This window comes from Puma concolor, chromosome B1 (genome assembly GCF_028749965.1).
Source record: "Puma concolor isolate L17-30 chromosome B1, mPumCon1.1.hap2, whole genome shotgun sequence".
NCBI classification, from domain to species: Eukaryota; Metazoa; Chordata; class Mammalia; order Carnivora; family Felidae; genus Puma; species Puma concolor.
In genome coordinates, this window is record NC_141670.1 from 176,124,936 (window position 1) to 176,141,750 (window position 16,815).

At 45.1% G+C, this 16,815-nt stretch overlaps 1 protein-coding gene across 2 annotated transcripts in view; it reads left to right on the top strand.

Moving 5' to 3' along the window:
* RELL1 (RELT like 1) overlaps window positions 1-16,815 on the top strand; it is a 69,549-nt gene that overhangs the window by 40,875 nt on the left and 11,859 nt on the right. Inside the window, exons 4-7 of one of the 2 annotated variants that reach the window (XM_086705250.1) lie at window positions 1,564-1,621; window positions 4,212-4,448; window positions 9,382-9,520; window positions 9,990-10,398. In XM_086705250.1, coding sequence (XP_086561376.1) covers window positions 1,564-1,621; window positions 4,212-4,448; window positions 9,382-9,517 — 431 coding nt within the window. In that variant the 3' untranslated portion in view covers window positions 9,518-9,520; window positions 9,990-10,398. Of the gene's footprint in view, window positions 1-1,563; window positions 1,622-4,211; window positions 4,449-9,381; window positions 9,521-9,989; window positions 10,399-16,815 lie in introns of those variants that run through there. The other variant, XM_025921698.2, reaches the window with a different exon arrangement.

The window sequence follows — 16,815 nt, forward strand, 5'->3', positions numbered from 1 at the left end:
GGGGGAAATGGATCATGGGAGCAAAAACCCCTAATTATTTTACATATAAAACACAGATTTGCATCTACTATGTAAACAGGTATGCATCTTCAAGATTAGAATTTCATGAGAGGGTGATTAGGAAAAAGATGTTGCAAAAGGCTCCTGGGTGGGCCAATAATTATTTCAATTAAAAAACTTAAATTTAATTTATTTGAGAGAAGTTGGGGAGGGGCAGAGAGAGAGGGAGAGAGAGAGAATCCCAAGCAGGCTCCATACTCAGTGTGGAGTCTGATGTGGGGCTCAGACTCACAGTGATATCATGACCTGAGCCGAAATCAAGAAGCAGGTGCTTAACTGGGCCACCCAGGTGCCCAGATAAATTTAGTTTTTAAAAAGTTGAGAATCACTGGATAAACCCTTCACTGTTAATACTTAAAATCAGTAGTGTTGAATTTTCTTCCCCTAGGGATGTCATTTGAAATGTTAAATGTTAAATGTTGGTGTTGGCCCACATGATAAATAGTGATTTTTTATTTCATCTCTGGAGAATTTGTGGTCCTTCATGAGAACAGCACTTTAAAAATCAATGAAAAGGGTAGGAGTCAGTAATAACATTTGGCCTTGCCAATTAAATATCCAAAAGGAACTTGAACATTCAGTCTTTCATCCTTGAGAGTCTAACTGCTCTGTAAGAGGCTTAAAGATGTGTGTTTGTGGAGGCGGGAGGGGGAGGGGGAGTGGGGACCCAAGAAGCTTAGATACAGTTTGTTTTTGTTGATAGCCTACACCCTCCACCTAAAAATTTGGATTTTTTGAAAAATTAATGTTAGAAGTCCAATTTAATTCAGTCCATATTAGGTAACTTATATTTGTGACCACCTCTTGGAAATTTAAAGTATCTGGCCAGAGTTAAGGTCTTATATGGTCCTGAAGCTGAGCTAAGCCAAATGGCCCACCTGGAAAATTATCTCCCATCCCTGATTATATGTGAGACAGACCTGATAATACATGTGGATCCAGAGGTGAAGGCTTGTGATTTGGGCATGTGTAACTTGTTAGAATACAGATCTTTTTTTTTTTTTTTTTAACCGGTTTATTTTTTTTTTTTAATTTATTTTTTTAGATTCAAGTTAGTTACTTAGAATACAGGTCTCTTAAGACATGCATGTCATGCATATTTAGCAAAGGGAGTTGAATGCAGTGGAATAGCAACATGTAAATTTCCCTGTGGTTTGGGATGGGGGGAAGAAGTGTATGTTTCTATGTTATGTTGGAATGACGTGTCAGAAGCACAGCTCTGCAATAATCTGCTTTCCTTTGTGTAGACTGTCTGGCACTCATACTAAATTCCAGCATGGTGAGTTATCTGTCGATGGTGCCATTTCGAGGGGTTGCCTTGGGAAAAACTCTCCCTTCTCTGGGACCCCAGGGTCCTGTGAACTGAAGGAACTCGGATGTTTTCCCAACAGCTTTTCTTTTCTTTCTTATTTTTCTACCAACAGCTTTTCTGATGTAATAATTCTAGGATTGCTCATGTGATTCATCCCATTGTAATCCTTTACTTTCTTTTTTTTTCCTTAGCAAACGTTGATGTTTTAAAGGCAATGGTAGCAGATAACAGCCTGGGTGACCCTGAAAGGTGAGCGCTTCTCTCTCCACTCCCTTCAGTGGGACTTTTTTTTTTTTTTTGCTTATCTATTAGAACAGGTTTCCCAGCTTTGGTACTGTTGACATTTGGGCCAGATAATTCTTTGCTTTGGGGAACCGTCCTGTGCATCCTGGGATGTTTATCGGTGTTCCTGGTCTCTGCTCACTAGATTCTGGTGTCTTCTCTGCCCCCCCCCCCCCCAGTCCCCCATGTGACAACCCAGAATGTCCCCACACAGCATCAGCGTCCACTGGGGAGAACTCAGCCCTGGTTGAGAACTGCAGTGTTGGAGATATGCTGAAGAAGTTAACAGCCTTGGAATTGGGCACCACTTATTGGCCACCTCTTTGTGGGCAAGTTAACTAACCACTCTGAGCTCAAGTTCTATCATTTATAAATGGAGATGGCCATTGTACCCACTTTCTTGGGTTATTATAAGGAAGACAAGTGGCCTGGGGCATTGAGAGACCTCCAGGAGTAACGATGATTCAGCAAAAATTAGGCTGGTTTGGTTATGGAGCATTATAGTCCTTCCTAATGAATTACAGATAACTATATTTCTATATAATTTTTTATTTCGTCAGCTAGGAGCATTTATTGAATGCCTGCTCAGTGCTGGGCACAGTGCTGGAGCTGGGCATTCACAGATTGTTGGCACGGAGACTCGGTCTAGTGGGGAATGGAGGTGTGGGTGTGAGGCCTTACGATGGGGATGCGCATGACTGTGCTGTGGGAGAAGCAAAGACTGGATGCTCTGCAAACTCCATGGGGCCAGTGGGAGGTGACGGAAGGTTCATAGAAGGTCCACGGAAATGCCATCTGACCCAGGTTCGACAGGCAGAGACAAGAGGCAGGGGCTGCTTGCTTGTAGGTGGAGAAAGCCCCAAAGGTTCAGTCCAGGGAGGCCAGAGAACGCACCGTGGACAGTAGGAAGAAGGGCCAGGAGGGCAAGTTGGGACCGAGGGACAGGGCAAGGAGTTTGGCACCTTTTTCCTGCTTACTCTGTGGGGCGGTGCATCTGGCATATCTTGGATATCTTGTGTTTGTCAGACTGGTGTGTTAGGCTTGCATTTTCACCAGGAAGCTCATGCAGGAAGCTCTGTTTAGGAAGTCCTGGTGGTGTAGTTCATAGAGCTACATAGAGACATATGAGCTGGGATTTCTCCCACGTTCCAGCCCTGACCATGGTGTTTGGACCATGTTGGCTCACGGCGTGTTTGCCTCGGTTATTTTTGGGCGTGGTATAGTGCCTGCCATTGGCTTTTATGCACCGCAGGTACTCGAACGTTTGTCAAACGGATGTTGTTAAACAAAAATTTTGAATTCTGCTTTCCACTATGTGGTGTTAATTTGGCATTGTTTTATCTCAGAAAGCTGCTGCTGCGTGTTTTTATTTTAACAACCTAAAGAGCATCCCTAACGAACACCAGAAAGCTTTTGGCTGTCCGTGGTGTTTGAGACTCTCCTCAACCATGCACACTTCTTTTTAAAAGTGCAAGTGAGGGGCGCCTGGGTGGCGCAGTCGGTTAAGCGTCCGACTTCAGCCAGGTCACGATCTCGCGGTCCGTGGGTTCGAGCCCCGCGTCAGGCTCTGGGCTGATGGCTCGGATCCTGGAGCCTGCTTCCGATTCTGTCTCCCTCTCTCTGTGCCCCTCCCCCGTTCATGCTCTGTCTATCTCTGTCCCAAAAATAAATAAAAAAAAAAAAAAAAAAAAAAAAAAAAAAAGTGCAAGTGGGATGGTTCTCAGCAGCAGAAAGGCTGGTTCATGCTGTCATAAGACATCCACGTGCCTCTGGGGCTCTAGGACAGGCTCAGGTGTCAGCCTGTGCGGTGACATGCCACCCCACCTTGCCCGCCTCTACCATGACGCAGGGCTGATGCCTGGTCGGGCTGGCCCTGTCCTGTTTTAAGTCCTCCTTTTCTAGTGGACCAGATCTGGTCTTGACGTGTCTTTTGAAAGTTGCCAACATCTGACCTATATACTTCTCCTTTTTATGTTTTGCCTGGACTTTTTTCCCCGGGCTATCAAAGAATGTGGGCTCCCTTGTTTTTTTGAAGCACTGTAGCATGGTGCTTAAGTGCATGGTTTCTAGAATTAGACTTTCCAGATCTGGATCTCAGATCCATCATTTATTAGCTGTGTGTCCTTGGCAAGTTCCTTAACTTCTCATGTTTAAAATGAGGAAGTTCATAATACCAACCTTGGAAGGTTTTGTAAAGATTAACTGAATTAACACATATCAAATGCTTAGAATACTGTTAGCTCTTTTTGTTATTGCTGTCAACACCATCAACATCGCTGGAGGATTACTTTTGATATCTTGACCTAAAAGCTTTCTTCCTTTGATGCAGTAGTCAGTCTGGATCAAACATTCTATTTTAAGTCATTTGATAATTTGTTGGGAATTCACGTGTGTCTCTCCTTCAACGCACATGTGTCCGGGGGATCTCTTTGTTGAGAGATCTAGGCAGACACTTGGCTGTGATTTAAACCTGCTATTTGAATTGCAAGGGAGAGATCGCCTTAGCTAGTACTTTTTGTAAGTAACCGGTTCTACTGTTTCCTCTTCCCCACCTTAGCCCTGTGACGCCCAGCACTCCTGGGAGCCCACCTGTGAGTCCCGGGCCCTTGTCGCCAGGAGGCACCCCCGGGAAGCACATCTGTGGCCACCATCTGCACACAGTGGGCGGTGCTGTCGAGAGGGACGTGTGTCATCGGTGTAGGCACAAACGGTGGCACTTCATAAGACCTACCAACAAATCCAAACAGGGCCACGCGAGGCGTCAGGGAGAGGTCACCGTCCTCTCTGTTGGCAGGTAAGATCCCTGTGGATGCTTTGGCTTTGTGTGACATGCTTTCTGTGGTGTGTGGATTGGTGCGTACCTGTTAAATATAGAGAATGACCTCCTAAGCCTGGCTCGGGTCATATCTCTGGACTTTTAAATGTTTTCTGCTGTGAGTCCTACATTTTTCCAGCAGCAGAGGAATCCTAAGAGGTGGCTATTGCTAGGTTAGAGGTCAGGTGTATTAATTAAGGTAAAAAAAATTAATTCCTTGCTGTATTAGGGTTCTCTGGACAAACAGAGCTCATAGGATATATATAGGAGGAAATTTAATATAGGAATTGGCTTGCATGATTATGGAGGCCGAGAGGTCCCACAGTCTGCCCTCTGCAAGCTGGAGACCCAGGAAAGCTGATGGTGTAATTCAGCCCCATTCCAAAGGCCTGAGAACCACAAGGCTGATGTTCCGGGGCAGGAAGAGAAAAAAAAACAAATTCTTCCTGCCTGGGCCTTTTTGTTCTGTTTGGTCTCTTACGGGGTTTGATGATGCACACCCTCATCGGTGAGAGAGCTTTACTCTTCTTTACTCGATCTATGGATTTGAGTGCTAATTAATCTCTTCTGGAAACACCCTCATAGGCACCCCCAGAAATAGCATCATACCAGCCCTTTGGGATCTGTGAGTCGAGTCAGGCTAACACACAAAATTCACTAGCAGCCTTGCTCTAATAGATAATGCCCAAACTTCAACTCACCACAGAACAGAAGTTTCTATTTCACTGGTACAGAGTGCAGGATCAGCCTGCCAGGTGCTTTCCACCCTGCGGCCCTGCCAGCTTTGCAAGTAGAAGGCAAACGTACGAGGAAGATTGTTCGTAGGTTTGCTGAGCCAGGCCCGGAAGCCACACGTTTCATTTTCGCTCACGTGCTGCTGTCCAGACCCCGACACTCAGCCATCCCTCCGTGCCAGCTCGTGGGGAGGAGAGAAGGGGTGGGGCTGGTCCCCTGCTCTGCAGTGTCTGCCACGTAAATTCCGTGTGGATTCCAGGGCTGCCTTCTTTGAGGCCACTTTCCTTGTGTCCTGGCCTTTCCAGTCCTCCGGAACCATTTCCTTGTGACCCGCATGTGATGGGGAGCTCTTGCAGCTCAGCGGGGAATCGGTCTGACGGCACGGAGGATGCTTTTGCGGCGTCTGCTGTTTCCATGTTGAGTCTCACGCGGGAACCGCCTTGTCAAGGCTGCACGTGGAAAGGCAGTAGAAAGTGATGGTTGAGTTATGTGCACCGGTTGGGAGAGCCCTGGTGGCTCAGTCGGTTAGACATCTGACTCTTGATTTCGGCTCAGGTCACCATCTCACGTTTCGTGAATTCGAGCCCCGAGTCGCGGGCTCTGTGCTGACAGCACAGAGCCTGCTTGGGAGTCTCTGTCTCCCTCTCTCTCTTCCCCTCCCCCACCTCAAAATAAATAAATATACTTAAAAAAAAAAAACCTATAAAAATAAAATAAAATAAAAAGAGTATGTGTGCTGGAGGCAGACCGGGGATGCCAAAGCTGACAGTACTGAGCCCACGCTCCTTGTTTCTCTGCGAACAAACCCTGGACAGAGTAGCCTGAACTCGTTGCCTCTACCTGGTTGGAGTGCAGGCACGACTGCTTACAAACTCACTTTTCTCTGTGCCTCAGATTCCCCCTCTATAAAACGAGGACAGCAGTGGTGCTCAGCTCACTGGGTTCTGTGATGATTAAATACGATGACTTACGTAACTTCGACCGGTTTTCGCACTTTTTACTCATTTGGATGTTGGCTCTTACTATTATTTTGATTCGGTTTGGTTTTTATTATGCGCAAGAAACGAGAAAACTGCAGGGCTGTTTGCCCGCTTACAGCAAAAGAGTACAACTCATGACCACACTGTTTTATTAAGAAGCAGAGTCATGGGAGTCTGTGAATGTGGAATGTCATGAGAACCTGTGGCTTGTTTAGACAAAGCGTATTTTGTTTGCTTTAAAAAAAAATCTGCTGAAATTTTCAACTGAGATTCAGCATGGCTCTTATAAATGCCCCAAATGCAGCTCTCTTTCTTGGATGGAGAATGCCGGGAGCGTTTAATCATTACTGGCCTCTCGTGTTGCTCAGAGGGGCTCTTACATTTCCACCGAGCAGATCTGTAGTTACAACTTTTCTCTGATTCTTCTTTTACTTCCTCAGCGTCTCCCTCCTCCCTGTGGCTGGTAATCTCATTTGGACAAAGAAGGAGGATGTATTTTGTTTTAGGTGGTTTTAAGGAAATTTAAAACCAGAACTAGAGAGAAACTTTTAGGAAAAACTTTGGGATTTTGATACACCATGAACTAGAAAAACAGTCAGACTGAGTAAATTTCCTTAACTTCTCTTTTAATTTTTTTTTTTTTTTTTGCCAGTGGAAATGACTATTATTTAAAATATATTTTAGGGGGGCACCTGGATGGCTCAGTCGGTTAAGTGTCTGACTTAGGCTCAGGTCACGATCTTGAGCCCATGAGTTTGAGCTCCACATTGGGCTCTGGACTGACAGCTCAGAGTCTGGAGCCCGCTTTGGATTCTGTGTCTCCCTCTCGCTCTGTCCCACCCTCACTCACACTCTGTCTCTCAAAAATGAATAAATGTTAAAAAAAATTTTTTTTTTAAATATTTCATATTTTGGGGCACCTGGGTGGCTCAGTTGGTTAAGCGCCTCACTTTGGCTCAGGTTGTGATCTCGAGGTTTATGGGTTCAAACCCCATGTTGGGCTCTGTGCTGACAGCTCAGAGCCTGGAGCCTGCTTCTGAGTCTGTGTCTCCCTCTCGCTCTGCCCCTCCCCCACTCATGCTCTGTCTCTCTCTCTCTCTCCCTCTCTCAAAAGTAGATAAACATTTAAAATATATTTTATTTTTTTAATTAAAAATTTTTTTTCATGTTTATTTTTGAGAGAGACAGAGAGAGAAAGAGAGAAAGAGAACAAGCAGAGAAAGGCAGAGAGAGGAAAGAGAGAGAGAATCCCAACCAGGCTCCATGTCAGTGCAGAGCCCAACACAGGGCTTGATCTCATGAACTGTGAGGTCATAACCTGAGCAGAAATCAAGAGTCTGACGCTTAACTGACTGAGCCATCCAGGCACCCCTAAGATATATTTTAATGAAAACACTTTCTCATTATCTTTAAACAAACATGATTTAATTAAAAAGATTTTTTTAATGTTTATTTATTTTTGAGAGAGAGAGAGAGAGAGAGAGAGAGAGTACAAGCAGGGGAGGGGCAGAGAGAGAGGGAGACACAGAATCCCAAGCAGACTCCAGGCTCTGAGCTGTCAGCACAGAGCCCGACGCGGGGCTTGAACCCACGAACGGTGAGGTCATGACTGAGCCACCCAGGCGCCCCTGATGTTCATTTTTTAATACGAAGCTGTTCTGGCATCAGGACATATGTGCTTCCTGATGTATGGGATTGAGATGCCACCACGCTACTGACTCCCCAGCACTCTCGAGCCGAGCCGCGTGCCAGATGGGTCCTCCTCTGCCGGAAGTCCTTGTGGCAGCTTCAGGGGCTTGATTCTTATCAAATGTTTAACCACTTTCAGTTTTGCATTCGCTGGAGGGATACTCTTGTGAACTGAAGGAGTACGTGTTTTTTCTAATCTGAGCATCTTTATTCTATCTTTTTCCCATATGGACATATTCTTGTACTTGTTTTCCTGGTAACAATATGCAGTTTATGAGGGTGCTGTGGATCGCCACCGTGTTTTTCATGATCTGCAGGTGAAGGCCAAACTTGGAGGCTGTGTGGGGGCCTCTGAACTACAGAGCACAAAATCCCTGCCGTGAGCCTGGTGACTGTTCTCTTCAGAGGAGAGGGGAAGCCGAGCAGACTCTAATTCTCAGTGAAAATCTCCTCCTTATTCCCTTCACTTTTCCCCTAACCCTTAATGAAAGGCTAAATTTGCCTTAAAAAAAAAAAAAACAGGGGCGCCTGGGTGGCGCAGTCGGTTGAGCGTCCGACTTCAGCCAGGTCACGATCTCGCGGTCCGTGAGTTCGAGCCCCGCGTCAGGCTCTGGGCTGATGGCTCAGAGCCTGGAGCCTGTTTCCGGTTCTGTATCTCCCTCTCTCTCTGCCCCTCCCCCGTTCATGCTCTGTCTCTCTCTGTCCCAAAAATAAATAAACGTTGAAAAAAAAAAATTAAAAAAAAAAAAAAAAAAAAAAAACGGAACACACACAGAAACTACCACCAACTGATTCTGATAAAATTCATGGTTGGGGCTCCTCTGGCCAAGTGTGTGCGGAGATAAGTCTCTCTGAGGGGTGCACTCTGAGGCGGTTCTGGAGTGAACATTTTGGTTACATCAGTCTAACTGAAAACTAGTTGTGCTTTTCTCCAGCCTTCTGTGGTTAAAACAACTGATGGTAATCTCGTGTCCTTGTTAGAAACCACAACCCTGAGGCTGTTTAAAATTGGGGTACCCAAACTTTTTAATGCATTTTTCATGCTCTGTAAAGTATCCAGCATTGTGTGTGATGTGTTGAGTGAAAATCAGTTGGAAACTTTGGCAGGGGACAGGGGCATTTGCTGGGTGGGAACGCCCCTCCTATCGACTAGGGCTTTTTTCCTTGATGTCCCAACTTTTGACTGAGATCCTTTGGGATCCTCTAGATTTAAAAAAAAAAAAAAAAAAAGTAAAAGTTTATTTATTTATTTTGAGAGACAGAGTGTGCATGAGCCACGGAGGGGCAGAGACCATCCCAAGCAGCTTCTGCCCTGTCAGCACAGAGTTCCACATGGGACTCAAACCCACTGACCGGGAAATCATGACCTGAGCCCGTATCAAGAGTTGGATGCTTAGCAGACTGAGCCCCCCCCAAGGTGCCCCAGGATCCTCTAGAATTTTGATTCACTCTTGATTCTTTTTTACTAAAAAAGCAACACCCATCACGTCTGCTCTTTGCCTCCTCAGGTTTAGAGTGACAAAAGTGGAACACAAGTCAAACCAGAAGGAGCGGAGAAGTTTGATGTCAGTTAGTGGGACTGACGGCGTCAATGGGGAGGTGCCTGTGACCCCTGTGAGGGGAGAACGGAGTGACACAGAGTAGCAGGTGAGTTGCAGCTGGGGTGACATGGGGGGCGGGGCACGGTGGGGAGAAGGTGCTGGAGCCTCCTGGGGTGTGTGGGAGTGTGGGAATGACTTGGCAGGGAAGTGACAACCTGTAGGACTGTCGGGGATGGAATGGGATTATTTGCCTTTTCAGAGCTTCTTGTAAAGAGACCACGAGCTTGGCTGCCTCCAGGGGCCTGGCCTGCATGGTAATGGGGACAGAGGGTTCCTTCAGAAGCAATGTGGAATGGCCGGGATTGCGGCAAACCCAGCCACAGGGCTTCTATCACCACAAGGCAGAAGGCACTTAAGTGTTGCTAGTTCTTCTGCAAAAAAAAAAAAAAAAAAAGGCAGAAATCTAGACTTTTAAAATGTGAAATCACCACAGGTTTTTAATGTTGGCAGCTTATTAAATATCCTTTAACAACCCATGCAGGCGAAATGAAATATAATCTTGTCGTCATTTCTAGGTAAACTGTGATTTGAAAAAGCCTGGAGCAAACAAACCTATGTTTTTTCCTTCAATTGAGTTGGAAACCAGTTTTCTTTGATGTGCCCCAGTAGGAGTATTACTCTTCCAAGTAAATATTTTGAAGTGATTTAAAAAGCAAAAGTGGATGCTTCTTGGCTGGGCAATCTTCATTTTGAATGATTGTGCTCGGAAAAGAAAAAAGGCTTGTGATAATTTGCTATTGGCTTAGCTTTCATCGGACTCTTTTCTTTCTGTTCTGGCTTGGGTAGCATTCACCCCTTTCACGTTTCTTATTATGTGTAAGAAGGCGAGTGCACAGACTCTGGAGTGATTATGCTCTGGAAACTCCAGTCAAACTTCCAGAGCCTGGATGTGAAGGCAGAAGAGGTCACACTGGCAAAGGGAGGGGAGGGTGGGGCGTGAGGAGGTAGGCTGGCTGGGGTCTTGAAAGGTGCAGGAGAGAGGCAAGGTTGAACCTGAGCCCAGGAGTCAAGCGGGGATGTGGCTGGCGCAGCCGAGTTGGGGAGAGAAGTGCCTTGCAAGTGAAGTTTCTCTGCTAATCTGCCCAGGCTCGGAGGGGTTGAGGATGATCTGGAGGAGTAGTGCTCTTGAAATCTCTAAGACACAGGGGCTCTGAGAGCTGCCAAGGTTAGTTCTCGCAGTCTTGCATTTGGGAACGATCTGGCCCATTTCCCTGAGTTTAGAAGCCAATAGGGCTTTCTTTAAAGAAGAGGAACAAGGGTGATGGGGGTTGTTCAGTATGTTACATCTGACTCTTGATTTTGGCTCAGGTCATGATCTCACAGTTTGTGGATTCGAGCCCCGAGTTGGCCTCTGCACTAACGGTGCAGAGCCTGCTTGGGATTCTCTTTCTGCCTCTCTCTCTGCCCCTCCCCTGCTGGTGGGTGCATGTGTGCATGCGCGCTCTCTCTCTCTCTCTCTCTCTCTCTCAGTAAATAAACAAATAAATAAATAAACAAACAAACTTTAAAAATAAAGAAAGAAGAGCAGAAAAGTCTATCTCTGACTTCTCAGCCAGTTACTGGTGCCTTGGGGAGGGAACCAAGAGGGATTTAAGAAAAGGAAGAGAATGATGAAGACAGTAAAAGCAGCTGATGTCGATTCAGTATTCTAGTCGTCTGGACGTTGTATTGATTGATACAGATCTCACATGTCACCATTATAAAATTCTCTAATGGGATGGACATCATTTTCCCAGTTTTATAGACGAGAGGGCCAGTGAATGGAAAGGGTAAGTTACATGTTAAGGGTCACTTAACTGGAAGGAGGAGCTGATTTGAACCTGACTACAAGACCAACTATATTCTTCTACTGTCCTAAGATGCTTTTACTAGGAGGCACCCCTAGACCCATGAATGGAGGGCATTTCCACAGTGATCCAGAACCTTGTGTCCTAATATGGTAGGCACTAATCACCTGTGGCTACTTAAATCTAAACTAATCAAAATTAAAAATGTAGTTTTGCGGTTGCACTCATCCACATCTCATGTTCAGTAGCCACAGTTGGCCAGCTAGGGCTGCCATACCGGACAGTGCAGATCCGGAACACTTCTGTCGTCACGGAAAGTTTTATTGAACGGAGTGGATGGTATTCTCGGTATTCGAGTTGGAATGTGAGTGACTTTGGTAAATAAGAGGTAAATCTGATTAAAGTCGTGAGGACTTTAATCCTGAGAAGAGAAGCATCTGGCTGTCCACGTGTGTAAGGTGAGGAAGGCCCAGCCCTCTCAGCAGCAGAGAAAGCTATGGGTCGTGACAACAGTTTGCCCTTGAGTCCTCAGCCTGGCCATGTGTTGGAGCAGACCCTGTGTAAGAAGACACTGGTCTCCCTGAGGCAGGAAGTGCAGCATGATCCCGTGTCAGGCTCAGTCTTGGCCCGACTTCCTGGAGAGAGGGGCACTTGAGATTTGAGAAGGTTACAAGAATTAGGATTGCTCAGATGGTTTTCTTGGCCCAAATTCTGCCTGTATCTGACCATAAGAATTTGATCCAATCATCTACAGTCCTGACCACATCTGATTTACAGTTCGATATTCTCTTCAAAGTGCACAATCATCCGCCAGGATTTCGTAAGAGAACATTGGATTTGACCAGCAGATGTGGTCTCCCATCCTAGCTTCACCTCGTGGAAATTGTACTTAACTCCCACGTAAACCCACTTTCCTTGAATATGACATAAGGACATTAAATTCATTGATTTAAGGCAAGTGCAACAGAGTCTGGCGTGTAGTTGGCTCTATCTTACTAGAGGGTAATCATATTGGACTAAGCCATCCAAAGTCAACAACGAGCTCATGAGTGACCTTAGAAAGGGGATGTGTTTTCCGAGCCTTCTATTGTAATTAGTTTTGAAATTAAAAATAAAAAGTTTTATTATGGAAATTTTCAAACAAACGCAGAAGTGGAGAGAATTATATCATGAATGCTCATGAGCCATGGAGTAATTTAAATACCTGTTGTATATCCAGTATTTACTATGTACCTGACATGCTTTGAAAGGCACATCGCACATATTCACTGATTTAATCCTCACAACAGCAATAGGTAGGTGCTAGTTAGTGCCCGATTCTGCAAATGAAAGCACAGAGTTTAAGTGACGTGTTCAGTCACCAGCAAGAAGGTGGAGTTTAGAGCCCCGCCCCCTGCCAGGGTTCTGGAGTCACAGGCCTGACCTCCCATCTGGGTCTGGGGAAAGTGGACGCTGTGGTCAGAGCCTCCTGGAGTTGGGGCCTGCTGAGTGGCCAAGTCTGATGAGAATGGATTCTGAAAAAGAAGGGAAAGGAATAGTCATTGACATGTAAAAAATTTATTCATTAAAATTTTTCTTGCTAGGTATTTTAATATTTCTCACACCCCCTGCTCCGCCCCCCACCCCCAAAGGGTATGTTTTGGGTATTTAACATCACTTGATTTTCCAGCTAGAGAAATCCCGACATTTTTCCATTTGGGCCCCAAATCTCTGGTTCAGGACTGAATCGGAAGGTTTGCGAGAATATAGCTAATAAAGTAAGACAGGAGTGTTACGCACCTTTCATACAGCCTAGTATACAGTTTTGAATGTTTTGTTTTTTCCTGAAAAATGCTTTTGTTTAAATTTGGATTTTTAGTGAAGAAATTGATTTAAATATTCACATGTGAAATCATATCTACTCCTTGGCTTGGTTCCTTTTTTTAAAATTAGGGATTGATACTAGAAACTAGACTTATATTTCTCTCTCTCTCTCTCTCTCCTTCTCTTTTTAAAAAACAAAATCTGTTGTTGGCATTTCTTCTTCCCCTTATTTTTTTCCCCCTGTTTCACTGGCCTGAGGTCTTTTTTGTAGTGAGATCTAACTTGCTCTCTGCCTGATTTATTTTGGCAATGCGGTTAAAATGGTCTCTTTTTTTTCCACAGAAAATGTGTTTTGATTTCTTAGAAGAATAAGCTTTTGTTCTTTGAAGTTAAATAAATCAAATTGCTTTCAGCCTCCAAATGCCACCGCCTTGTCTTCATTATCACTGTTCTTTTGCTTTTTAAAAATGAAGCTGTCGTAAGCATTTGATATCACACATTTCTGACGTTTGTGTTCGTTTTTGCATCTTACGGTAGGATCTTATTGAAACATTGATTTGGAAAGTGTACGTAACACTTTTTTATCAAAACAAAAATTCATAATATTACACATGGGTTTTTATTTTTTAAGCTATTTTATTATTGGAGTGGTTCTGTTGATTATTTCAGGAATTTATTTTCGTGATTAAATACTGAGTTTTATTATTTAAAAAAATGTTTTATTATTACTTATTTTTGAGAGAGACAGTCCCAGCATTAGCAGGGGAGGGACAGAGAGAGAGGGGACACAGAATCAGAAGCAGGCTCCGGGCTCCCACCTGTCAGCACAGAGCTCGACACGGGGCTCGAACTCACAGACTGTGAGATCATGACCTGAGCCAAAGTTGGACGCTCAACCGACTGAACCACCCAGGCGCCCCAAAAGCTGAGTTTTAAACTGTTTTTAGGGGCGCCTGGGTGGCGCAGTCGGTTAAGCGTCCGACTTCAGCCAGGTCACGATCTCGCGGTCCGTGAGTTCGAGCCCCGCGTCGGGCTCTGGGCTGATGGCTCAGAGCCTGGAGCCTGTTTCTGATTCTGTGTCTCCCTCTCTCTCTGCCCCTCCCCCGTTCATGCTCTGTCTCTCTCTGTCCCAAAAAAATAAATAAACGTTAAAAAAAAAAAAAAAATTAAACTGTTTTTAGACTTAATTTGAACGGTGCTGCTTCTGACTGCTTAACCCCTACGAGCTTCAGGTTCCTCATCTTTATAACGGGGTTGTTGTTGGACTTCAGTGAGGTAACATATTGTTCCTCAGTCTGTCCTTGGCACAGAGTTAGTATTTACTAAATATTCACTATCATCAATAATTTTCATCCCATTCTCGGTTGGTCTTATTTATTGGCCCATTTCTCAAGCATCAGCTTGAGGCTCTGTGAATCCCTTTTTACCTCTAAAGAATATTAGAGCGTTGGACTTTCATGACATTTTAATCTAAAGAATATTAGAGCATTGGACTCTCACGACATTTTAACAGTTAATGTTTGGCAAGTCTCTCCGGAATTTGGGCCATTTTCTTGTCTGTGTTAAGAGGATTTAGAAATAACTATCCCCTCCTATTGGAGGTGGAATCAGAATTAGGAACAAGGCAGTTGGAAGGCTTTCCCGGCTTTAGTTCTTCGTATCCTACAGATCAGAGGGCGGGTTAAATTAAGAGGTAGTGTGGACCGAGTTTTCTGTGCAAAACTGCTGTGCTGGGCTCTGTTCTGGGATAAAAGTCTTCTTTCTGACAAGGCTCTTTCATGGACCGTGCTCCCTGCCTCCTGAGCATCAGGGCCAATCACAAGGTCAGCTTGCCTGACCTTTGGTGCCTTCCTTTCCTCCTCCTTCCTTTTGAACTCTATGACTGGGGTGTAGCGAAGGGTCCACTGGGGGCCTCCCTGATGAGGTCAGGCTGCATTATTTGTAGTCCTTTGCATTGCTGTTCTTTTGTTAACTCTCCAGGCAAGGAGAGGATGATGAGAGACTTAAGGCACTGCCTGTTAGCTAATATTTTTCTCCAGAGCGTGTAATTTTTTCAGGGCAAAATATACATTTTTTTAGAAAGCAAAAAAAGTTATCTCAGGTTTTTTTATGTTTATTCTTGAGAGAGAGAGAGAGAGAGAGAGAGAGAGAAAGAAGGAGCAGGGAGAAAGGGAGACACAGAATCCAAAGCAGGCTCCAGTCTCTGAGCTGTCAGCCAGGACCAGACACGGGGCTTGAACCCACAGCCCGTGAGATCATGACCTGAGCCAAAGTCGGATGCCCCAGAGTTATCTTAGGTTTGATGAAATTCCCTTCATTTGACTCTCTGGCCTTAAAGAGGCCATGCCTAGAAATATATGAGAAGAAACTGTACTTAAGTAGGCATAGATAGGAACACCTGCCTCGATTGTTAGCTGCTGAGCACGTTTCTAAAGGGCAAAAGCAGTACTTGGGTGGGTGCCTGTGTCCCTGTGTGGAAAAGCCTGAAAGTCCCTGCTGAGCCCACCTGAAACGTGGAAGTGGAGGGAAGCTAACACCTGCCTGGGACCTTTCAGTGGGAAGAACAGGCAGGTGGAACTGGCCAGATGAGGAGAAAAGCTAAGTGAGGGACAGAGATTTAGATGCAACCTTATGGGTGATAATCTCTCCACACTACAGATGAAGAACCAGGCTCAGAGCGATTACTTTTGCCCAGCTCCCAGGTTCAGGCAGTGACAGGGCTTGGAGGGGTAGAAATCCGCATTTGATGCTAACATGTTCAGTGGCTTTGGAGTTTGAGGGAGCTTTGCTTTCTCTGAGGAAAAAAAAAAAGTCCTCCTTCGGTCTCTCAGCGCTGTGCATCAAAGTAGCGATCATGTCACATTATCTGCCTTCACCAGGCATGGCCTCCTTTTGTCTTCTATGGGGACCCTCTGATGGCATTTGGCTGTTAGAGCTGTGCCTGCATCAGGTTCAGGTCCGTGAGCAATTCTGTTTTCTTACAGGTACGCTAAGATCATAGACTTTGAGTTCTCAGAGGAGCTGTGATTGCCAATTCAGGTACAGTTAGATTTTTTAACAGTATTTATTGAGCCCCTACTATGTGTGAGGCTCTGTGCCAGGCCTTAGGGACATAGAAATGTGGAAGATGGACAGACAAAAGCCATGCTTTCTCGGAGCTTCGGGTCTAGTTTTTATGTAGGACTTTTCTCCCCATGCCTCCTCGTCCCCTCCTGTCAGAGGAGGGAGCTCCTAAGAGGTTATGTATATTGTTCAAAGTCATGCCAGTGATAGATTCCAGAGCCTGGACTTCCTGGCAATTCATTTCCCTCATTGTCTCTGGTGAATTGGTTTTTACAAGAGTTTGAACTTGAATTATTATTATTATTTTTAAAGATTTTGTTTATTAATGTTTTATTTATTTTTAAGAGAGAGAGAGAGAGAGAGACTGAGCATGAGCGGGGGAGGGGCAGAGGAGACACACACACACACACACACACACACACACACACACACACACACAGAATCTGAAGCAGGCTCCAGGCTCTGAGCTGTCAGCACGGAGCCCGACACGGGGCTTAAACTCCCAAACCGCGAGATCATGACCTGAGCCTAAGTCAGATGCTTAACCGACTGAGCCACCCAGTAGCCCCGAACTTGAATTATTTTTTAAGAATTGAGAAATAAGACATGCACACAATAAAATATTCAAGCAGCATAAAAGGCTGCAGGGTGAAAAATAAGTCTTTGAAAACCGTGAATTCTTCACCCA